At 39.6% G+C, this 26,097-nt stretch overlaps 1 protein-coding gene across 1 annotated transcript in view; it reads right to left on the reverse strand.

The window, feature by feature from the left end:
• Window positions 1-26,097, reverse strand: part of LOC119913070 (attractin-like protein 1) — a 162,280-nt gene that overhangs the window by 99,112 nt on the left and 37,071 nt on the right. Inside the window, exons 6-7 of the mRNA XM_038732386.1 lie at window positions 19,437-19,498; window positions 8,215-8,293 (exon numbers count right to left, since the gene is read on the reverse strand). Of these exons, the coding sequence (XP_038588314.1) occupies window positions 8,215-8,293; window positions 19,437-19,498 (141 nt within the window). The remainder of the gene's footprint in view (window positions 1-8,214; window positions 8,294-19,436; window positions 19,499-26,097) is intronic.

The raw sequence follows: 26,097 nt of genomic DNA on the forward strand, positions 1-26,097 counted from the left end.
TAGTAAACCACTTCATACCTGTATATCTTTGGGCTGTTGGAGAAAACCCACTTTGCAGCATACAAAGACCACACACATCATCACACCAAAGTATGTAACACACCCTCCATGGCAGTGTCACGTTTTGACTTGACTACGGTTTGGCAGGTGCTTTCTCATGCTACTGGGCTGTCATGAAGTACCTGCATCAAGCTTTGCTTTGTTATTTTATTTGACTCATCATAGGCACACTTTCATTTTTACTTTGTATTTTTTATTGAGTCAAAAAAGGCCACAAACTGCACACTATCATTTTTTATGCAGTCCCTCAATGAGCTGTTGAGATGGAGACAGAATAAACCATTAAAATACTGCATTGTAATTTTTTCAGGCCTGACATTTTGGCTTGGGTCTGACTTGAACTCCGCATCAGCTCAACAGCTGACAAAAGCTTTGAGTCCAAACCCGAAACCTTAAAGCTACAAAGATTTAATCTACTATTTTGCCATTTAAGTTTTACATATCCATCATGAGTAACTGATGATCATGACTGGCTAACTAGTGAGTTACAAATGGTAGTAATGTAGCTCTGAAGTAGCATTAATTAACCAACCTCACGCCCAGGCAGACCAACGTATCTGCTGAAGACAATTTACTGACTATTATTTCTGTTCCTATGTTTTGCTTCATTGGTCCAGTCCTCTGACTTTATGAAAAAGTCATTGTGGTGTAAAAACTTTTAAGTACCCCTGGTATATACGGTGTAGCTATATACTGTATATTTGTGCAGTGGCAAATGGCCAGCTTGTTAATGTGACTGTAGAGGAGACTAGTGTCTGTGGTCTGAGGTTAAAGCACAGGCAGCATGGTGGCTTGCTGTAGGGTGTGTGCATGCATGTGTGTTCCGGTCTCGTCCCTGTGATTTGTGTGCACAGCGGCCATCCACAGACACCCAGTCATGCTTAGCCACATTAAACCTTTTCTACTAATCTGTCACCTCGATTAATGCCAACTAAATAAGGGACACACAAGCATATACTGTACAGCATCAACACACACACACAAAGGTAGCCAAGGACTGAGCAATCAGAGCACAGCATCGCCTCTGCAGAACTCGGTAAATCTAACAGTTTTATTAAAAGAAAAGTAAGGAAAAAGAATAGCATAATCACACTGTAAGCTTCTTTACTCAGAATTTAATTCCCTTTTTGTATCCATGTCCAATATTGCCTATATACAATCTTAAAATATGGCTTTTGGTTCAATTAACTCAATAGTTTTGACAAAATTCAACAACATCAAAAATTGAAATTAGACTGCAAGTGACCTCAGGAAACCATTTACAGCAGCATAATTAGCTCCACAAGCCAGATTATTGGATACTGTGCAGCGCTGACAAGTCATAAACAAACAAAACAGCCTTAAAACTTAAATTTTAATCAAGCTCTCTTCATTATGCTGCATATTCTCACCCTCCTGTAATTCAGAGTGGAGTATCTTGGAGTCTGATTCTTTAATGAGTTTAGAGGAAAAATGACACAGTATGTTAATTGTCTCATGTAAGAGAAGAGCAAATCTAATGCACATCTAATTTAAGAAAATTAATGTGTGAGGGGGACAGCAGCAGAGGTCAGGAGGCTCTGTGAGCTAACAGCCAACTTTAAACACATCAGAGTAATCTGCTCAGAGTGAAGCTTCTCAGTCTTCAGGAGGGCGAGGCTGAAGTTGGCAGCGCTGCCGAGTACTAAAAGTCTTCAGGACAACTTATCGATGAGGAAGTGTGGCAACATCTGTCTGAGACGTGATGTAAAAAAATGCTCCAACAAGCAGATGAACAAACAAACTGAGAGAAACAAAGTTTTATGGAGAGACAGATGGACGGGGAGGGCAGAGAGGTTTTGGTGCGTTCATCATCAGTGAGGCAGTGAAGGAGAACACGGGAGCCACTGACTTAGTTAGCTTAGACTTCTGCTCATAAATAATTAATTATTCAATATTTCTCATATTTTGCTATGGTTTTTTATGCTGTATTCCTGTTGTATTTTTATATGCATGTTTCTCTCACATGTATGTGACACACTAGATATTCTTGCCCATCTCTGGCCGTGGTAAAGGCCTAAGCTTCAGCTGAATTGTCATTCATATTTCATAAGTTTATTTTAATGGGTTTTTTTTAAAACTGCTGCATCATTGAACATAACAAATAACACAATAAAAAAAAGAGCAACTCAGCATCAGCTGAAAAGCGTTTGAGCTTGCTGCATTGACAGTAGAAGAAGAAGGAGGTGTCAGTACAATGTGACATCACTGTTGGGTGTGGTTACAGGTGAAACACTATCAACCCAACCACCGTGTGATCAGAGGTGAACAGTCAGCCCGGGGTTAACTCACTCTTTCAAGACCTGCGAGTCCGTTTAATAGTAGACTTCAGTTTTGATTTCAGTGTTCGGGTATTGTACAGTGGCCCATAAAGTCAAAACATGTACAGTTCAATGACCAGGGTACAATAATCTAAGATATACAAGGCCATAAAAAGTTGCATTGTAAGTTTTAATTAGTTATTTTAAATGACAGATTCAAGGTAGGAGAGAAGAAAATGATGAATGATGTATATGGAAAAAGTCAACGGGGAGGAGAGGACCTCAATTTTGTCCTTCTTGCTGGCTCTCTTTCTAGCTTTTCATTTGTCTTTTGACTTATTTATCCAGTCGAGAGGCAATATTAGCTGTGGTGGATTTCAAAATGCAAGCCCACAACACACAGTCTTCAGAGGGGGAACCCTATTAGTGAAAACCAGAGACATCTTGCGCAGCCTGTCTCTGCGCATCAGCATTAGAATTTCAAAGTAGCTTTTGATTGTTTGATCTCATATCCAAAAATTATTGTTGGTTATAAAAAGGGAGTGTGAGAAAAAGCAATTACCATAAGGCTGTGGTTCTATTAATACCCCGTTTCCTCTGTAGTCTTGTGTCTGGTTGTGATCCATAATTAACAGTGAAGAGATCCCATTTTCACCTTCTGTGTGGTTCCCCACTAGACCAGCTCTCTGGAGAGCAGCGAGAGCAGCGAACAGATGATACTTCACACTACAGAAAAACTAGAAAGAGCCGATTTAGGATATTACAACCTGACAGAATGCAGCCTACAGTATACTGACACTTAAATATTTTAGATTTTTAAAGTATCAACAGAAATATACATTTAAGCTAAAGGCAGCTATAACTGTTTATAAATCCTGATGATTTGAATAGGTGGATCATATCATTAAGTTGAGCTGTGTATCTGGCTGCTCAGTCTAAAGGTTACAGAACCTTTGGATTGAGAGACTTTGCTTCTAAACTGTGAAACACACCAACAGCCAGTGAGATTGCATTGATGTTTCTTTTTCCTATTGTGTAAGAAATTATGTTAACCCCGCCTCTGAAGCAGCTGCAGTCACATCTATTGTCATATTCATGTCATATTGTACCAACCATAAATTTATGCATGAGTGGGAAAAAACATCCATATCTAACTTGAGTCATTGCCCACATCTTACAAATTGTGCTTAATGTGACCCTATTGCCACAGAATCTAACTATTGGATGATTCTGTCGAACAGCAGATTACATTCAATGCCAACGTTTAAAAAATCCAATATGAACAAGATTCCCAGGATAAGGGGAAAAATGGGCTGGTGTGTTAATTGTTGCTCCAGTGTTGGAAAAACAACTCAGCCACAGTTTTGCTACAGCAGTTCGCGAGTCAACTAAAAATGACATAAATGACACAAATACGTCACTCGCTGCTGGTTGGTTAGGGCAAATAATCCCACCTTCCAAACAGAACAGTTTACACCAACACAGTGTCAGATGTCACAACAAAACAGTCTTATAACGAGGCATCTAGATCTTATATGAAGTTAGTTCTGAAATATCCCACTTCGTAAAAAACAAACCAGCAACAAACAGACATAAGTGGCAGTTACATCTGAATGAAATCCAAAGTTAACACCAATACAATCAATCCAGCTAAAAAAAGGAGTCACATATTCTTTGTATCTGGTAATGAACTACTACAAATGTAATAAAAACTGCTAATTTAGGCATTATGTCCATTACAAGGCTAGCAATGCGAAACAGAACAATACCCAAAAAAAACGTGAGGTTTTTCCTTTTCTTCCTATTTTACAGACACAGCCGTGAACGCAGCAGAAACTTCTGAATTAGTTCAAAAACGCTAAATCAGTGTTTAATACAGGTTGTATTTTGAATTTGAAAATATGAAAAAGGTTTCAAACTTTTCAACCACACAAAGATCTGATATCACAGCCTTTTGCAGTTTGTTTAATGTGGAAAGTCTTTTCATAAAAGTGGTAAAAATACAAAACAATGTGCAGCTCTATTTGGAGAAACGGAAAAAAAGCCTCAATAAAATCCCTATTTGAATCGGATCAGTAGCGCCTTTATATTAGAATAACAATATCTATATAAATAAAATCTGGATGTATTGATCATCTCTCCCCAGAGCCCCTGACAACTGCAGTTTATCTCCATAATAATCAGGCCTGCACTAAACACACCAAAACAAGGAGATGATAAAAACACAGCATTCAGCATTGATTAGCACTGTTAATTTCTCACTCAGCGGTGCAGCGTAAGTGAGGCTGTGGCCTGCTGAAGAGGCGCGATGCTGCAGAGCTCACTGGGAACGATGACAAAGTTCTGTTACAAGACAGACTCTTTCTCACCGTTTATCTTCTATCATAAATGGCACAGTGGTAAATAGAGGTCTGAGTAAACTACGAGTTTCAATTGCGTTCTCTTGTAAAGGCAAACATCATCAAACATACACAAATTTAAATCATTTGAAAGAAAATGAATGATTTGTTTACCCATTCCAAATATCTAATATCAATATAGTATGACCTTTGAGTTCAGTAGCGAGGTGTAACATCCAAGAAGTGTGCAGCACGCAAAGTAGGTTTGGAGTCGTCAATCTCCTCCATGGGAAAATATTGGTTTATGCCGGCATCAAGTACTTCCGCCTCTGATCACATGTAGGGCCTAAGGTGTTTTTGCAGCAGTATAATGAGCCCACAACACTCTCTCGTTTCCTTCCTCGACCCTCTTTTCTATTTCACACAGCTGTATCATCTTGTTTCACAACCAAAAGCTAAAACTGGTTTGTAGTGGAGCAAAGGTTGAATATAAACAGCAATATAAGACTGACACTGACATCAGAAGTGTCCGATTTGACATTTGGAACATCTGTCTGTTTTGTGCCTGCAACGGGCAGTGTTCCTGTTATAATGAAAGGGCTTCTCCGCTGACACTTGGCCCATTAACATAGTTTGCATTGTGGCTCACTTGCTTACAGCAGTTGGATTCAGTCATGACATTTTTTGAGTAGCTAAAAGGACAAACCCAGAAAAGAGTTTCCTGTAAAGCAACAACTGACTGGTGAAGAAAATGAACTAAGTACATTTCTGAAATGTCACGGTCTCCCTTCTACGTTTGGCTGAGTACCATTACTCGGTAAAATCTATTAAACGTTTGTCTTTTTTCTTATGCACCCTCTGCTTGAGCCGCCGCAAAGTGAAAGATCACCCTTTGAGGGATTTCCATTTGCCTCCTTTGTGCCATTCTAGATGAACTAATTATGTGATGAAAAAAGTAACTGATTTCATTTCAAACAGGACATTAACTGCAGATGATGGAGGGAAGAAAGTGAAGTTTAATCGCCACAGTTCCTACAGTGATGATTTCTCCCTCGAAGGCAGAGGTTTCCATTTATTAGATCCTCTGTTATCTAAAGGAGAAAAAAAACAGCCCTCAGGACGAAAGAGGGAGAGACCGACAGAGGGGAAGACAGAGAACTGGAGAAATAGCAGGAAGTCTGGGTAAATAAACCAACAGCGCAGTAAATGCAGCATTGCGGTTCTGCTGTGATATGAGACTCTCATAAATAATGGAGCTGAGTGTAGGCCGGCCTGCCAGCAGCCAGTACGCTGCTCCTCACACTGGGAAAACAAGGCTAAACAAACACCCTGCTAGTCAGGTCACAGGTGGCTAAACACACATCACAGTGCAGGTATCAATCACAGGGAACATACACACCTGTGTGCACAAAAAACACAAAACCGAATAACAAATGTTCAGACTGAGTGAAAGATGTAAAGTGGGCATTTACAGCTTTTTCAAAATCATGGGCCGTAAAACCAAAATAATAAGCTGAAAGATGCTAAATGACTCATTTGATCCAGTGTCAATAGAAAGATATTGATTAGAGCTAGTTAGATTAGATAAGACTCTCACATACCTATTTGTCAATTTTGATTGATAAAAAATATTATAGCTGAATTTAAGAATTACAATTCGTAGCATTAACATTTGGTAGTTTAACAACAAAAATAAACTTTTAGATGTACGGCAACATAGAAAAAAAAATCAAGATAAAAGTCAATCCAAAGCAATCTGCATCAGCTGCCATCTGGGTGGGTTTTTTTGGTAAAAAACCAAAATCAATGAGCTTTACATTTGTAGTATAACTATTCCTGTGCACAATTTTCAGTTTGTGTTTTTTTTTTAATACATTAGAGTGACGTCTCTCACTAAGGCTACGTTCAGACTGCAGGCCAAAGTGACCCAAATCCAATTTTTTTGCTCATATGTGACTCAGATCTGATCTTTTTATAACAGTGTGAACAGACCAAGTCACATGGAATCTGATCTGATCCAGGATTTGGGACACTTTCCTATGTGGTCCAAATCCAATACAGATCAGATCTTTTTAAATGCGACCTGAGTCTGAACACTCAGGTCAGACTTAGACGTCACTCTAGAGCAGCTGCTGTCACAGTTCTTGCTGTAGACGGAGCCGCTATGAACAAGAAAGCTCCAGAAAAGTCATAATTAATTCCCTTTCTTCCACATGTAAGCCTCCGGACTGTCAGCTCTCTTCTGAGTTATGTGCATGCTACTTGTCCGTGCGGACGCATTGGGGAGAGAGAGAGAGACTGTAACGTTAGTGAGTTGTGGGGCAGTTGCGTTACAGCGGCAGAAACCGTAATGAAAAGGACAGAAAATTGTGAACATTTGTCATAATTCGAGAAAAATGTGACCTGTGAGAGGACAATGAAGTACGGGAGTCTCCTGTGAAAATTGGAAGGGTTAGCACGTAGGAGTTAACCTCTGTGGCTCTGTTTACTTCTGTACAACAGCTTCCTGCGTGTGACGTGTTATTCTGTGCATGCGGATCACTTGATATGGGCCACATTAAGCAACAATGTCAAACTAAAAAATCTGATCTGGGAAAAAAATCGGAATTGAGCATTAAGACCTGCAGTCTGAACGCACCCAAAGTGAAGAAAAGTTTAAACCACTTAAGCAGATTACAAAAATTTTTTATTTTTGAATGACCATAAAAGTAACATGACACCAACATTTAAACACATGCACATGAAATCATCAGCGTTTTCTGCATAATGGCAGAAAGGCAGAGGCAGGAGGGGGGCCGGAAACCAGCAAGTGTATTTATGCACAATAGCTCCCTGTGTGTGTGTGTGTGTGTGTGTGTGTGGATTACACCAATAAAAACAGACTATTATCATCGCTGCTCATACCCAATTACTGATTCTTCCCTGATGACTCAAACCCCAAACACTGAAAACAGATGCGTAAAAACATTAAACCAGTGACAAAAAGTGAGAAGTGAGACCGTGGGTTATTACTTAAAAGAGAATATATCCAAAACAAGTCAAACACTGGAGCTGCTGAATTGATTCTGGGTGTAATTGTGTTTTTGTGTGTTTGTGTGCGTGTGCGTGTGGGAGGGGTCAGGAGTAAACATGAAATGATGCGGCATCTGTTGAGGCTTTAAGTGATATATCACTCCATTCCACTTCATTTAGCATCACTTCGTCTGAGTTAATTGGTTCATGAGGAGCACTAATTAAAGGGGATGGCCTTGTTTATCGTCACAGCGACGCTCGTTAAGCGGAGAGAGATTTTTTGTTTTTTCTTTTAGGACTGGTGACATTAACCCATCGTTCACATCTGTGGGTGAGGGGATGCGTCTGTGTATATTTACGCCAGTCTTCGATGTGGCAGCTGCATCTAACGGCTTATGTGTAGCAGAGTGAGGCGCACACACACACAGCTTGACAACACATATATTATACTGTATACACATATTGCAACACGCTGACACACATGAAAACACATATTATACCCCCCCTCCGATGATTTTCCCTACCTCTCTACGTCGTGAGGCCCAGCACGTCTGTTTGACTTTCCAGACCACAGCAGCGACCAGTAACAGAGACAGGAAACAGCTGGAGAGAGGAGAGCGACACAGGTCATACACAAATCAATCAATTAAAAACCAATGGATTCTGAATAGGGCATGAACACAAGCATGCAAATATATAGTTACACCAAGAATGAGATGGTACTACCAGCTGACCCGGTGCTATGTTGGTTCATCTGCTGTGGCATCATTCTGATTTCATCACAGCCCCCACAGCAGTGATTGGGAATCTGCTGATAACTAGTCCAGTCTGATACTTTTATATTCAAGGCCTAAATGCTGATTAAACACAGTATGTATCCGACACAATGAAATAACAACTGTGGCAACCCCTCTAATTTTCCATTAGCAAACTGAGGTGGACAGTTCAGTAAAGAATGGATCAGAATTTGATCATCAACAGTGATCCTGAAGGAAACTGCACTCTGTACTCAATCTGTCTCAGCAGCACTGCATGAATACCTACAAATGTTATCCAGGACGACGTGACAATTTTAAATTAAGCAGACAACAATATTTTTCAATAATTAGGGCTGGGAAATAAAACAATAATGATAATTTTCCTCAACAACAATATAACAAATGTTCAATACATAGTCAATAAATGTTTGATTTAATTCATTTGAATCACGAACGAATTAGTACTTAATGTTTCTATTAAGATATTTATTTTGTTGAGGAAAAGGGACTGAAAAATAGATTTACTAATTATATTTGTTAAAAAGTTTTGAATGTTCTACCTCAGATTTGTGAAGTGATCCATTGTTTGGGATCAAGTCTTTGTCATGTTTTGACCATAAAGAAAAGTTTAACCACACAATTACCCTTCCGATTTCTCCATCATTCACTCAGGAGCAAATATCTGCCTTTTAAAGAAATAATGATTTGACATTTATCGTGATAATTATCAATATTGAATGATATGAAATGTTTTTATTGTGATAACATTTTTAGCCATATCGCCCAGCCGTATCAATAATACCATACTTTTGACCTCAGTGGACAGGGAGCAGCAAGCAAGAGTCCAAATCTAACCAGAATGAGGTGCAATTGCCAACAAATCACCTCCAAAGAAAATACTGACACACAACTTGTGTGTATGAATACATTTATTCTACAAATCAGGCAACTATACTCGTGTTATCAGCCACACACATCCATTAAAGGGATCAAGAGACAAAAACACAAATGGCCTTTTCTGTTTTCATGTAAAATACTGGCAGGTTTAGTTATGTGCTCAACACAGCTACTTCTAGAAATATTCAACCTTGGGTGGAAATGTTACATTTAATAAGATATTGTAGGTGCAATATACGTGCAAAAGTCCAATAACAAGGCACTGCAACTGACAGAGGAGGCTAGTGTTGAAAAATAAAATGAATTAAAAGAAAAACACATGTTTTCATCCTTTGTAGTTTAAATAATAATAATAATGAAAATAACATTTCTCTAAACCATTATTTAATTATTGGGCAATTTCTTCACGCTATACAACTCCACCCAGGGTCTATCTGCAGATAACGTGATTTTAATACAACATATTTCATGCTTGTAGTAGTCTTTGTAGTTATCCTTAAAAAACGAAAAAGAAAAAAGGAAATCACACAACCACAATGCAATCACAGAGCAGTATCTTCACACTAATTTACTGCCCTCGAGCTCCCTTTTTTGGAGAGCAAAGACGACAAAAGGATAGAGAAATTCTTGGGAAATTTGTGGCGAGATACAAAAAAGCGGTGACCACAGACAGCTGGGGATTTTAGCACAGCACAGGGCAGCGAGAGGTCAATGAGCGACATGATGCTCTCCAACAAAGAACAAGGTCTCATGTACACACACGCGCGCACACACACACACACACACACGCACTCAGCCTCAAAGTCTAATGTCTGGAGGGCAAAGTTATCTGGCCAAACACAAAGCTCCTCTCTCAACCAGAACTTCTGACAAGAACTCAAAACAAGCGCACCCAAAGACTTAACAGGAAGTCCCTGAGAAACTGCTGAGGACAGCAGCTCTGAAACAATGCTCCTCTTCATCCGTGTGTGTGTGTGTGTGTGTGTGTGTGTGTGTGTGTGTGTCCTACTGTGTGTCTATGTGAGGAAGACAGCATTGTAAAGGGTATTAGTTGTGTAATGAGCATGACATTTTCAGACTCAGTCTGCTGAAGAGGCCGCAGTCATGGCCTCTTCAGTCCACAGCCGACCTCTCAGCTGCATTGAGGCACATCACAACTAGGAAATCCCCTCCGGTGATGAGGACACGATGCTAATTGCTGCTGCTGGATGAAAACCATCCGGTTTCAAGACTCGAACAGCTGACTTTTTCAAGATTATTTGAAAAGTTGTCATCCAATAGCCTTGAAAGCGCCCTGACAAGGTGATATATATATACATACATATATATACACTTTACAGAGATGGTTCAACCCTGTTTGACCTTTATCACACCTGACCATAATGTCTCCTAGTCGTACCATCAACTACAAACGCATATAATATAAAGATCAAGGGAGGAGTTTCAATTTATGGACATGGCACTAATGTTTGTGCTTAGGTTTCTGATTTAGTCTGCAGTACTGTTACTGTAAACTTAAAACAGCTAAGGTTATATATAACAATATATTGCAATAACATTTATCTGCTTATGTATAAATTTTATTCCATCACCAGCTATAAAATATTGGTTTGATCAGGTTTTAATTAACATAAAGTAGACACTAACTGATATATCAACCTATTCAAATGGACTAAATGTGATTGGCAGGACTGATATAAGCAAGACTTATATCTTACACCTATCTATACACCACCAATAATGTTTTATCTTTATTTTATTTTGTAAAAATTTGTTTTGTGTTTTTAGTTATATTACATTATATAGTGCAGTTATATACATATATGAGCGATGTTGCCCATGTTGATTGCTGATGGGAGGGAAAAAAGCAACGTCAACAACGGTTGATTGGTTGACTTGTTGGGCCATAATGGTTAGCCAAACTGGTTTATGTATCAAAACATTAGTTACCCGTTACCTGATCTTAATTCTAAAGTTTCATGTTGTCTGTTAGAAAGTCTGGTTTATTTCAAAATACTTCCACTTGCTTGTGCCATCTGAATAGACTGACCAGGCCAGACACCAGATATGCCAGGACCCCCACTACACTGAATATTCCCTGGAACAACTACAGCAAAGACAAATAGACTCAGTAGCTCCCCTGCAATGATTTTCCAGCCTCCAAACGTATGCTCTAAAAACCCTCCACTGGCCGGGATTCAAATCCAATCAGGCCCAAGATTCCCCATTCAGTCTGTGTTACCTCAGCTCACCATTAATGAGCCACAGGACCCGAGCTTAGCCATCTAACCAATGGACCGGAGCGGCTGATTGTCGCTATTACCAAGGCATTAGAGAGAAGGAAGTGTGTGTGTGTGTGTGTGTGGGGGGGGGATTGTCCTGTGGGTTTGTTAACACTTCACTGAGCCTCTTGATGGGTTTAAGACTGTTCAGCCACAGGTAATAGCAATCGACTGATTAAACAACCAGGGAAAATGGGTAAGAACGAGTCTGGGTCCATGTATGAGTGAGTGTGTGAGGTTGTGTTCCTGCTCTTTTTAAAGTGGTGAAATCCTAAAGCACAGCACATACACACACACACACACACACACAGGAGAACACAGTGAAACACCGGAATCCCTGTAGGCAGAGCGAAAGAAATCAATAAACTATTCGTTGAACATGAGCCACAGATAGCACACAATAGGAAACAGCTTTCCATCTGCACAACCAGCAAATCAACTCTGTGTAGGGACGGACCACTCTGAGGCCTCCTCTTCGGAGAGAGAGAAGCAGCAGGTTCTGTTCCTGTAACGTTTTCAACATTTAAACTACTATCGGTTGTGCACCCGGAGGATCTGTGTCCAGATCTTCGTCTTTCTGTTTTCATTTCAACAAATGAGAAGCATATGAATTGTTGGTGAACCAGATCAACATCCTCATAAAATCTTTGCGATTCCACTCCAAAGGGCTGCTCCCTAAAATCGGTTTAAAATTTTCAGTTTGAAGCCCTGAATCAACTTCACTTTGTCAGTCAAGACATTCAACGGTTTTCCCCTGTAGCATCACTGTCCACCGACTAGCACAGATAACATCACAGCAAGGATACAACGTTTTACAAAGCTAGTTTTATATAAAATATGCCTAATGGTCAACCTAAGACAGCGTTGAGGTCGAGCCCTGGGTAGAGGTAGCAGAGCGCCTTGGCGAAGAAAATGTGTTGCCTGGCGAATAGACCATATTTTATTTACCTGCACATAGTGGCACTGATAGATTAAATGATTGCGCAGGATTGAATATGATAAACTGCTGTTTCTGGTGACTGCAAACTCATGGGTCTTCAGTATTTCTCAAAGTGGACTTTCATTGTGTTAAAGATGAAGCAACTGCTGCATTTCTTCCATGTATGAAGTCTTCAGTTAAGTTTTGTTATTACTTGCTTAAAAGTCATTTTTGTAGTTTTTAATTGTTTTTTTTTATCTGGTACTCTCTTCCTGATCCGAGTCAAGGGTCTAAAAACAGACGGTGTTGTACGATACGAAGTTTTTTTATGCACATTTTGAAGTATCGCATTAGAAAAGGCTGATGGAAACGGCACAATTTGAAAGAAATTAGGGCTGGGCCCGTTAACACATTAACTAATTAATTAATGACGGCAATTATTTTATCGCACGTTAACAGTTTTTTAAAACTTATTATCATCTTGAAAGTCCGTTGCTCATTGGCTCTGAATTCACTAAAGCTGATGATACACGGGGCAACTTTTTGAGCAATGTTGCTGGGCAATCTTGCTAGTGGCAAGTCCGACTATGTTTTGAACAGATAGCGGCGGTGCGGGGCGGGTGTGGCGGAGTGGTGGGGGAAGGGGATAACGGTAGTAATCTTTACCCATTACCATTGATGGCAACGTTGCCCTGCACCATTGCTCTAGAAGTTGCTCTGTGTATCATCAGCTATAGGCCTACAGTAAATCCATGAGTCACAGGAGGGGTGGGATGTTGATCAGCCAGCAAATCATCCACCCACACAAGCAGCGGAGGGAGGCTTCGGAAGACTAAGAAGGATGCAGCAAGAAAATCACGCGATTAATTGCAATTAAAAAATGTTATTGTTGCCCAGCATTTAAAAAAAATCCTTAATTTTGCAAAAAAGTTAATTTTGCAAAAAAGTTTTTACACTCGCTTTGTCGAACAAGTGTAAATGCGCTAAATGGGAGATTGCCGAATAAGTTCTGATGTCGCGAAATTGTAACTCACGTCTGATCAGCTGTTTCCGCTGTCGGCGTCTTGCCGGATATTCCCATAAGGTGCGGCAATATGGCTGGTGGCAACTTGCCCGCTTGAAACGCATTCCTGAGGACCTCTCTCCATTTTTCTAAGATCAATGGCCCTCAGGTCCATGCGACTGGTTTTGTTTCCTGTTTGTTTCCTACGCTTGCCGTAGCCTGGTTCATTCACTCCAAACCAGCTGACGGATATGCACATATTTCGCTTTTTTTTTTTCCTGTAAAATTTGCATGACAATTAGACGAAAACATGGCTAGTGTAAAACTTGCCAGGGAAAAAAAGGTTTTAGGTTCAATAAATATATTTGAGTTTACTTTAATTAGAGTTGAGTTGCAGAATTTTGAGTCATGTCACACCATTAGTTATGTATAACCACCAAACTGCTAAAAAGTCCAAACACAATGATGCACTCAAGTGGTTAAGTCTTAATGTAGTCAAGAAACGTGTTGCTCTTGGAAAAAAAAGGGTTGAAAACATAATATAACATAACATATAACACATAGGAGCTGAGGAATCAACCTCCGCATCGCTCCTGCTCCTCCATGCGTTAAGTGCCTATTGGTTTGCTTTTTGTGCATGTTCAAAGAAGTAACTCTAAAATCTGAAATAGGTGCCAACAGATAAAATATATTTGAACGAAGACTAAAATCTCCACAGAGGTGGAAGTGAACGTTGATGGGGATGGTCATTTTGAAATGAAGTGCGGGAGCTCAGGGAGTCTCATGAGCCACTTAGTGCTGAGTAGCTTCTCTGTTTTGGAAAGAGAGAGAGAGAAACTGATTGCTAATCAAGCGAGCGAGAGCTAGGAGTAATTGGACAAAGCTGAACTGCAGTGTCACCAATTAGCATTTGAGACTGTGGAGAGCGGAGACATAAACGCTGTTTAATTATGGCCGTATTCCTTTTTCTCCTCTGCTTCTTAGAGATGAGAAAGAATACATGAGGAGGATGAACGGAGGGACGGGAAGGGGAGGGGAGGAGAGTTTCAAATTTTTCCAAATCTTTGTGGAAGGAGCTTTCACAGCTAATCAGGGAGACATAGGAAGTAGAAACTTTAAGCAGCTGGGCCCAATTTTACAAAAGAAAAAAGTCAACAGTTAATAAAACACATATAGACTTATAGATTGTCCTCTGGGCTGTTACAGCATTGCATATTCTTAAAACTGTGTCATTATACAACCCCAACACTAAATGATGACTGCAGCTTTTTTAAATTGATTATTTTTCTGCCCTCCTATTTAACCCTGGCAGCATCCATTCGTGTTCAAATGTTTTGCTTTGTAGTTATTTACACGGCAGTATCAGTAACGTAGCTACAAATCGTTCAATCAACAATGGACGCAAACGGATTTTGGAGGAAATGTAACTACTCAATATTTAACCCACACCACAATCTTTCCTCAATCTTAATGTTCCCCTCAAAATTTCACAGATTTTAACAGGTCTAATTTTACCGAAATGTGATTAGTAATGCGTTATATTACTGCGTTACAGCAAAGAGCAATACTTTACTGTAACTGCGGTATTTGTGTAACATATTACTCCCAACACTGGCCTAAACATCCAGTAATTATACAAATGTGAATCGTGCTTTAGTTGCTAGCAGAGGATGCTGTGAGAAAACACATTGACAGTCAACACACTGCTGATGCGTTGTATGTAAATATTTCTTTGCTTTTTTAACTAAGGCCTGGTTATGTTCCCTTCAAACATATTTTCCTGGGTACCCCAGTAGCTCACCTGGTCAATCCATTGCACCATACATTAAGTCATTACCGCAGCGGCCCGGGACTTTTGCTGCATGTCATCGCCTCTCTCTCTCTCTCTCTCTCCCATCTTTACTGTCTCTCTTTAGCAGTCCCTATCTAGTAAAGACAATAAAAAGCCCCCAAAAGCAATAAAAAAAAACCCCAATCATATCTGCTTGATGACAGACACAGAGACAGATACATTAGTCGACAGACAATAAAGCGAGATCGCCAATCTCTCCTTTCAATCACTTTGCTTTTTTCTATGTTTGCTGCATATCTTCCCTCTTCTCTTCCTTCCCAGTGCCAGACTGCATCTCATCACTGTGCCTTCTGCCTACAGCCAAACACACACTGAGTCATGACTCAGGCAGTTCGGCACTCGAGCTCCTGACCCCACCAGCACAGTGGAGCCAAAAGACACACACATACCCACCTATGTGATGTAGACCTACACGCACACAAACACACATACATACGTCTGCATCTCTGACATATAGTTTAAATATCCATTGACAGAAAAACCCCATCACCAACAGGTAAATCTCTTTGTATACCAGAGCTTTTAAATCGGATCGTCTGTGGCGACAATCCCACGCTGGCACACCGGTAGTGACCCCAGCAATGATTTGGCAGCTAGAGCTGAAGGGGGCGCAACCACGGTGACAGCAGCAACTCAGCATTTTTATATTTATTTTATACTCGCACAATCGGAAGGTGGAGACAAAAGTTCCCCACAGCAGAACTAAAGCTGCAAAATGTATGGTAAATGTTTTAGCAAAAAGTTATTGATCTTAACTCCAACTTCAGTCTGCTTTTAGCTCCACTTTGCCTTCCAAAAACTCCTTTATTTACCACTTTCTTCACCAGCTAATTATGAGGCCCTTTTATACAGATACACAATACAATGCCATACACGCGGAAAGAATATTCGCCAATATGCCGCATTCACTAATTCATAGTGAACCGACGTTTGCGGCATAATCCCTGACACTGACATCGTACAATTATACAATACCGGCATAGTGTGAAAGCGCCAATTAACTTTGTTTGCCATTTGGTGCGGGGCTGGTAGCGTAAAGTGGGTTTATTAGAGCTTGTTTGCTGAAAACAGCTGCCTGTTGCTGCTGGAAACGGGCCTTACGCGGTAAGGTGAGACTGAACTATACAGTTAATATACCGTACAGCCAAAACTTTGAGCTAAAAGAGGCTTTGAACAGCTGTTTTTGTTTGATTCTGTGTTAACATTGAAAATATTGATTGACGCATCTAAGAATACAAATTTAAAAGCATTGTCTTTTAATTGAGCATTTTTTTAATTATGGTAATGCTGCTCTTATATATGTAAAAGGACATTAATAAAAAAAAAAACATGCAAATTACATTTATACTGTATAATAAGGGCAGCAAATAAACCAACAACAAAAAAGTCCTGTAGATGTAGCACATAACCTTTTCTCACTGAGAGTCTGATGCAGTGCAGAAGAGAGCAACTCATAAACAGAGCAGTGACTAATACACACACACACACAAGCAACACCAACTCTCCCGGCAAAACTTGACGCTGTCCCCTACTGATGACATCATCCCTCTATGCTGGCCTAAAGGTCGCTGATGTCCGGAAGCCGGCCGTGGGCACACAAATGGCTCACTTTCCACACATGGCAGCACAGTGACACACACCAACACGCACATATACAAGCACGGACACACAGTGAGGGGGACGCACATGTACACGTACAGGAAACAACGCGCACGTACACACTCGCACCGAACAAACACACACTTGTCCGGTGTCGTAGCTGAGTGGCAGAATCTTGCCTGAAGACAGCAGACTTCGTTCCAGACTTCTTCCTCCAAAACACTCTCTCATTATATCCACTGCCTGTCTGCATGACGAGCAGTAACATACACGTCTCTCACCCACTCCAAAAAAATTCACTGCTCTGTCTGACTGTTTGGTTTGATGTGTGTGGAAATTATGGAGATGAGTCTTTAAGCTATTACTATTCAGACCTTATTAAGTATTAATACTACTTAAACAAACACCACACAACAGCATGCATCACAGAGACAAACAGGAAAACATCTGATTCTGCCACACCACAAGCGAAAAACAAAACAAAAACATTCACTGCCATTGTATTAAGAAACGTTTGCTTTTTACTGATTTGTAAAACTGTCCGTGTGAGTTTGTTTGCCGGCTCATTTCCCTCCAGCCTCTCTCTTTTTACTCTCTAGTGTGAATTTTCGCAAGTTGAAACTTGCATCTTTGCATCAGGTCGCGCTGCCCTGGAGCTAATCGTGTCTTTCCGTTAACTTCGGATGCAACTGCGTCATCTCTGAAATCTGCCATGTGTTCTGTCTGAACCGTCTTTGGGGATATATTTTAGTTAAAATTCTTCTACATGATAAATATGATGATCATAAATGCTAACCCACTGCTTAGGGTGACGTTAGGTTGTGTTTCATTGGATAATGTCTAGTTTTTTTCTAATATATACACATCGTAAAACTTTGAATAATAGCCCGGGCTTTTATTTGCTAAAATCACTGAATTGACCCTGCCTATATTTGGGACAGGCGTCCATATAGGACAGGCACTTTTTTGCACAAAACAAACAGAATAATACTTGTATAAAAATGATCAAATAATATCAAATACACGTCATTCATTTGATCTAGCTCCGACAGACGGCTTGTGCGCTTTTATTTTGAAGGCAGCAACTAACGAAACAACAACAGGGTGCAGGATGAGAGAAGTGTGGCAGAAGTTAGCTGACAGAGAGTGAAGGACTTCACATGACAGGATTCATAACTTGGATTCATTTTTCTGAAAAGCTGTTCTTCTGATCGGGGGACTCTTACAGACTAAAGGAAGATAAATAATAAAGGAACGGACACATTCGGACTTAACGAGGCTTCAAAGGTAATGGCATTCAGCACTTTTTTCCTTTCCTCTCCTACCATGCAGGTTCAGAATTAGACTTTGGGGTTCGTTGTTTGCGTTAAATGAACTGAATGACTGAATTGTGGAGAATCTAACGGATCTAACGATGTGCAGCATGTCCATACTGACACATGGATCATACGTTTAATCATTAATATTTGTGTTTGTGTTCTTGCGATCTAAGCATCTTAGAAGCAGCTAAAGTGGGCGACCCCGCAGGGTTTAAGAGGTTTAATACATCCAAAGAACTTCTACAAAACCAGACCAGGTGTTTAATGGAGGCAGGCGTTTATTTGTCAAAATGTATTCCCACACCAGGCCAGTAAAGGAGGTAGGCGGCTATTTGGGACTCGGCCAATAATTGTTTTACGGTATATATATATATTATTATTATATTTTTTTTTCTTCTTTGATCAAAGTGAGCTAATAGGCAGGAGAAACTGTAGTATAAAATTCTTATGACCTTACTGAAAATGCACTTATTGTTCAAAGATGTTGAGACCATTAATTTGGTGATTTGCAGGTCAATAGAAATCTAATCAATACTGAGCTAATTTTGGTTGAAAAGTAAGTTGTTGTTTTGTTTTTAAGATCAAGGTTCAATGCACCATTGTTTCCACAGCATATACTATAAATGGCTATATTTTTAGGGTAAAGAAGGTCATAAGTACATGCTGAAATGTAGTGAAATCAAGGTTTTTCAACCTTGACATCTAAAAAAGCTCCTTTTGACCTGCACATCAACAAATCATAGTTTACTGCAAGATTGTCAATTTGGTTTGCACATTTCCTATTTTTAGAGTGCAATATAAGTCATTTTTTAAATATCAGTTGAGTTGCTCTTTCTCAGCAACCTAACTCACACACCTACGAGTTACCCCACACATCTGCTTGTTGCTGTTGAGCAGATGGAGAAGATTGCAAGAGCTGTTGGGGGCAAAGTGTCTTTCCTGAGGCTGCTGCCACCTACTGTAACTCAATGTGCTCAGGCTATAGCACAGTTGTGCAAAGAGCCTCAGGGAAGTGAACCACTGAGGAACAAAGCCCTGAGATGAGCAGCTGGATGCTCTGCAGCAAACACAGCAAACACAGTACACACAGTAAATAAGACACTGAGGAAAAACTTACCTGAAGAAGGTAACAAAGAACTGCACCAGGTCCATGATGCTGTTGTGCTGAGAGAAAGCAATCTGTTGAAAAGGGAAGAAAAGACAGTTTAATTATATACAGGTAACGCATATGGAAAGTTCAAAATCTGTGCAAAACCCTGCACCGGATAAACTGAAATAGTTTAGACTAAAACGATCCCATATCTTGATTATGATCGGTTGAGAAAACAAAATAGCATCGATAGCACCAACCTCACATTTAAAATGTTTGGCATTTTTGCTGGATATATTGATTACCTTTTCTACATTTGCATGACTGTGTATCAATGCTCTATTCTTTCTTCCTTTAGATCTTTATTACCATGTAAACATAGTATCAAATAAGATATCAGTATCAAATTACATAGTAAGTTACAAAGTTAGACAAACAAACCTCCACGTCAGTCCGACCCAAACTGTTGTTTTTTTACACTTGTGTCAGCATTTGGTTTTCAGTCTATGTATTAAATTATGCAACTCCACCTACTTCCACATAACAAAGAAAAGCTGAAGGTTATACAGGTGAAAGAAGATTTAAATACATCAGGCCAGAGGTAGGTAATGAATAGTTTTAAAATTATTCAAATGCATGTCTGAAACACGACTTTATTCTATATCTGAAGTACAGATATTCTTTTGCACAAAGCAAACAAAACACTTATGTAACCTCGCTTTCCCCTAACATGTGTAGAGCGTTACGTGAAACTGATGCAATAACTGTGGATGAACATCGTTCTTACCTAAGGCCAATGTTCAGACCTCTTACGTAAGGCCAACAACTTTTTCTGCCAAATAAATTCTCACATGTTCTCTGTCTCCTTGTCTAAAACACACATACACACACGCGCGCGAGCCACCACCCATATGGTTTGCAGGTTAGTATAAGATTAGCCTGTGAGAAAAGGTTTCTGGCCCTTTGTGCTCTCCAGTATTCTGCAGCACATTGTTCAATTGAACTCCGACAAACCTGCTGGATGCTACAGCACCACTAAATCCACTGGCTGCACAATCCATCATCACGTTTTCTGTGCTGGGATACTGGCGCAGCGTGTAGCCCTCTGCTTTCCTGAGTCACAGATATGATACATGTTGACTAAGACATCCTGCGGGACAATTTTAAAGGGTCAGTTCACCCAAATTACAAAAGAAAAACATATTTTTGCCATTCAGTCATAGTGATATTTAGTCATGCAAATAGTTTCTGGTTTTAAGTGCTGAGATTTTCAGATATCCGTCTGTGAATCATCTGCTTCCACCCAAATACAATGGGGGTGAATGGAACTTTAAGAAAAACACGATTTGAAATAAACTCCAGAAATATCATCCAGTCACTTGGGATAACCCATAGTTCCCCAAGTAGTTTACAGTGAGGTCTGTGGGCCCCGAGTCACCACAAGTGTTTCTAAGATGCATTCTTTGATATGTTTCTTATCTGCACTTTAATTAAAGATTTTTAAATCCCTTTTTGTGACATTTTGCGGTATATAGTTTATGCTGTTCGTTTTTGACTCATTGTTGTGGCTGATTATAATTATATACATTGTTGATATTTTAAATTTCAGTGGGGCCAATGTGAAATTCAATTAACCTCAATTGCATTGTGGCTTGAGCAGAAATCTCACAACAAGTTTTCAAAACCTGGGCAAATGAAACCAAATATATCTGCATTAATAAAAAACACCCAGGCAAAATGTGTTATTTTATGATTTAGGTGAACTTCATGTCGACTAATAAAAGAGACATATAGCACAAAAAACATAAAATTGTTTTCTATATGTAAAAAAAACAAAAAACATACTGTATGTTGCACCATTAAAACAAACAATAAAAAACTTTAAACATATTTCCAATTGTTTCATCAGCGTACACACCCACACATTGCTCACCTCTCACCTTATCTCATCCCTCAAAATATAACTCTGCAATCTGTCTTCATCAGGGTTTCCTGTTTGTGTGTCTCAGTATAAGAGAGATGCACCCTGCTGCTTCAGAGCAAAGTTTTGGCCTTCAGCTAAGAAAACCTCCTGTAAAGCCACTGTTGTCCATGAATAAACTCCCTCATATTAAGAGGATTATTTATTACAGACACAATTCATTTTCCATTCACTTTTCCGCCCTGTAGGAACAAAATAGAGCTTTCTCACAGTCCCCACTGTCTTGTTTCTAGACAGATGAAGGAGGATGTGCATTGAGAGATAGAGAGATGGTACTTGTACACAGCAAAGCCCGGCAGTATAATGCAATGGCCAAGCTGAAGACCACAACCAAAAGTGGACTTAGATAATTTTTTAACCAATTTTATTAAATAAATTGTAAAATATTGGGCTGTTCGGATGCCAAACGGGCAAAAAATCTTGGCACCACTCCAGAGACCCAATGTCAATTCCTAAAAATAGAAAAAACATGCTAGTCATGTTCATGGTTGGGAAACTACAGAGTGACAGACTTGGCTAATCTTACAGGTTGGCTATAGGTTGACTTGGTTGTTTTCATTGATGAAAACTCAAGTGCAATACATGTTTATCGCTAAGCATAGCATCACAACATTTGACGCCTGTAGCACACATGGTACAGAAGCACAAAAGTAGCCATGGTACCACAGCCAGGTTGAGCTGATGTGGGGTGCAAATGTGTAACAATTATTGCTTTTTTGGAGCAGTCACATTTGACAGAGAACGCCATTTGTGTGCTTACTTAGAAAATAAAGTGTCTCCTATGTGTTGCCTTTAAGGGGAATGGGGAAATGCATAACCAAATCAAAACTGTCCAAGTGTGTTGCAATAACAAAAGAAGGGACAATGTCCCGATCACTGAATTGTAGATGTTAGGATGGGTTCATATTTAAAGTTCTAACAATCAGGTTGTATCTTTTAACAGGGAACTGACTTGACACTGGGGATGAAATAGGTTGCTGTCAGTATCTTCCACGATCAATCACTTTGACTGCTCCCTGATTTGCCACATCTACTTAAAGGGTAACGTTGGTACTTTGCCACTGACAGGCTGAAAATTGCTATTACAACTGTCTGACATGGTGGAAAGGATCCCTACAGAGATAGACCTTTTTTTAAATGAGTAAGATCCTTTTTGTTTAACCAGCAACCTGTCACTATTTCGCTCTATTCAAAGCCATGAGACTCCATTGTTTTGAAAGGTTAAAAACACCAAAGTCAGAAAACAACACAAACTAACCAGTAGCAGAAGACCAGAGAGGTAAACTTAAATTTTTGAGAGATGTACAGCAAATGTTCTGGGTTAAACAAAAAGGATGTTATGTACATTCATTATTTAGATTTTGGAAACGAGAATGCTTATACTTTGTAATCTGCCGTGTGTTAGAACAGATGCAGACATTGGATGGCATTGATTTCAGCTTCCAGGTTACTGTGGATGAGGACATCACTTGTAACACTTCGTTGTTTACTCAGTTGTCAATGTCAAGTCTTCTTTAGAGGGAAAACCAAGTTCAGGATTTAATAATTTCCTAATAATAATGCTGCAATTTAACTTTAAACGTCTTCAAATGTTTCATAAGAAATGCCTGTCACGCAGACTTGAACTCTTTTATTCATTTCACATATAGGCCAATATTTCATTTTAATTGGTCTAAAAGACTCAAAGTCTTGCATTTTCCTTTATAAAACTTTAAGACAATGGGAAAGTGGTAAAGCTGAGGCCACCAATGCACAATTTAGCATGTGACATCATCTGATCCTTATGACAGGTGGCCTGCCAAAGACCTACTTTTAAAAATCTTTAAAAGCCCTGAGCAGCACCGCAGCTAACAGGGACTATAAAGTATAAAAATACTGATCACAGGCATCACAATACATTTGACAGCAATATAACTCAAGCTTGTTCGACATGGGGATATCTCTAAATGGCCCTAATAGCCGGAAAGGTTGTGTCTTTGTCTTTGGTGAATCCTCTGAGACTAGTTGGGAGGGGAAGAGAGAAAGAAATGGGGCAGAATAGGCTTAAGAGGTTTACCGGCATTTGTGCAGCAGGTAAAATGGCCTGACAGTGAAAAACCTGCAGAAAAGCTGATTTTGGTCCAGAGGGACGCAGAATTAATACAGGCATCAGGGAGAAAAGAGCCTGATTCAGGCTTCCAATGCAGCAATTTACATCAAAACCCCCTGACAATATAAAGACATGCATGTCTACTGTAAGAAAATTCATAAACATACATTCAAAAACAAATGCAACAAAAATATATTTATAAACAGGTGATACACAAAAATGCAAACTAGCAAAGGCAATATTATACTTTATATAGTAGATTAATCATTCCTTCTAATTTATTTCTCCCAAACACACACACGCACACACATTCCAGTCCCACTCAACTCCAGCCAACAGCCATCATTTCAATTTACAACGACTGCAGTCATTAAACACAACTATAATCAATGAGCTGTTCAGACCACACCCTTTTCTTCCTGATCCTCACCACTGCAGAGCCACAAACACACAAGTCTGACAACATTACACAAACAAAAGCATGATGCAAGCTAAATGTACACAAAACAATGTACAAATGAACATAACATATAAATATTTAAGCAATAGTCTTGAAATCTATGCTGTGGGTGTGTAATGTTCAGTTCCTACTGGGACTGTGTGATAGAGCTGATAAATCTGTTATGTGGTCATTTCAAAAGCTACCTTTTGGGGGCCTAAACAAACGAATGTTGTTTTTTATTGCCGTTTCTGTCTTTCTGTTAAATCATCAGTTAAATCATTGGCCCAAATATAAGACAACTTTTTTTTATGCAAACAGTGAAATGAAGTGTCGTCATACTACGTATAAATTGGCTTCTCTCAGAGTGTTCATGAACCGACTCACTGTTTTAACCACACCCTCGACATTGTTTTGGTGTATGGTATTGAAATTGAACATTTAGTGGTGTTCCCACAGAATCCCTCTTTATCCGACCACTGTTTGATAACTTTTGAGTTTGTATTGCTGAACTACTCGCCATTGGGCAAAAATTTCTATACAAGATGTCTGTCTGATAGTGCTGTAGCTAAATTTAAGGATGCGATTCCATCAGCTCTAAATACATTATCTAGTCACAAAGTAACAGAGGACTCCTATGCTAATTTCAGTCCCTCCCAAATCAATCATCTTGTTGATAGTGCTGCAGGCTCGCTGCGAATGACACTCGACTCTGTAGCCCCTCTAAAAAAGAAAATACTAAAACAAAGACGGTTAGCTCCATGGTATAATACTGAAACTCGCAAATTAAAGCAAATATTGCGGAAACTTGAGAGGAATTGGCGTTAATTTGGCAAGATAGTCGTAAAACTTATAGGAAGGCCCTCCGTAATGCCAGAGCAGCGTACTACTCGTCATTAATAGAGGAAAATAGGAACAACCCCAGGTTTCTTTTCAGCACTGTAGCCAGGCTGACAGAGTCACAGCTCTATTGAGCCAAGTATTCCCATAGCTCTCAGTAGTTACGATTTCATGAGCTTCTTTAATGATAAAATTCTAGCTATTAGAGACAAAATTCACCAAGACCTGCCCTCAACTGGCACCGACTTATCTCTTAACTCAGGAACCTTAGAAACAGCTGTAGAACCAGATACATGTTTAGACTGTTTTGCTTCCCTCAATCTTTACCAACTAACTTCAATAATTTCTTCATCTAAACCATCAACCTGCCTCTTAGACTCCATCCCGACTAGGCTGCTTAAAGATGTTGTACCCTTAGTCAGCACCTCTATACTAGATATGATCAATCTATCTTTATCAACAGGCTATGTACCACAGTACTTTAAAGTAGCTGTAATTAAACCTCTTCTGAAAAAGCCCAAACTTGATCCGGGTGTTTTAGCCAACTATAGACCTATATCTAACCTTCCATTTCTCTCTAAGGTTCTGGAGAAAGCAGTTGCTAAACAGCTGTGTGACTTTCTACAGAGCAATAGTTTATTTGAGGATTTTCAGTCAGGATTTAGAGCTCATCATAGCACAGAGACAGCACTGGTGAAAATTACTAACGACCTCCTTATTGTATCAGACAAAGGACTTGTCTCTGTACTGGTTTTATTAGATCTTAGTGCTGCATTTGATACCATTGACCATCAGATCCTATTGCAGAGACTGGAATATTTCATTGGCATTAAAGGAACAGCTCTAAGCTGGTTTAAGTCCTATTTATCAGATCGATTTCAGTTTGTACATGTTAACGATGAGTCCTCCATGCATGCCAAAGTTACTCATGGAGTTCCTCAAGGATCTGTCCTTGGACCAATCCTCATCACTTTATATATGCTTCCCTTAGGCAATATGATCAGGAAACATTCCATAAGCTTTCATTGTTATGCAGATGATACTCAGTTATATCTATCGATCAAGCCAGATGAAACTCATCAGTTAGCTAAACTTCAAATGTGCCTTCAGGATGTTAAAACCTGGATGACCTGTAATTTTCTAATGTTAAACTCAGATAAAACTGAAGTTATTGCTCTGGGGCCTAAGCACCTGCGTGACGTATTATCTAAAGATATAGTTTCCCTGGATGGCATCGCCTTGGCCTCCAGCACCACTGTAGGGGAATCTTGGAGTTATCTTTGATCATGTCGTTTAAGTCTCACATTAAGCAAATTTCAAGGACCGCCTTTTTTCACCT

Source organism: Micropterus salmoides, unplaced genomic scaffold, assembly GCF_014851395.1.
Source record: "Micropterus salmoides isolate LMB-PRFRI ecotype aquatic unplaced genomic scaffold, ASM1485139v1 Ms_hic_scaffold_2, whole genome shotgun sequence".
Taxonomy (NCBI): Eukaryota; Metazoa; Chordata; class Actinopteri; order Centrarchiformes; family Centrarchidae; genus Micropterus; species Micropterus salmoides.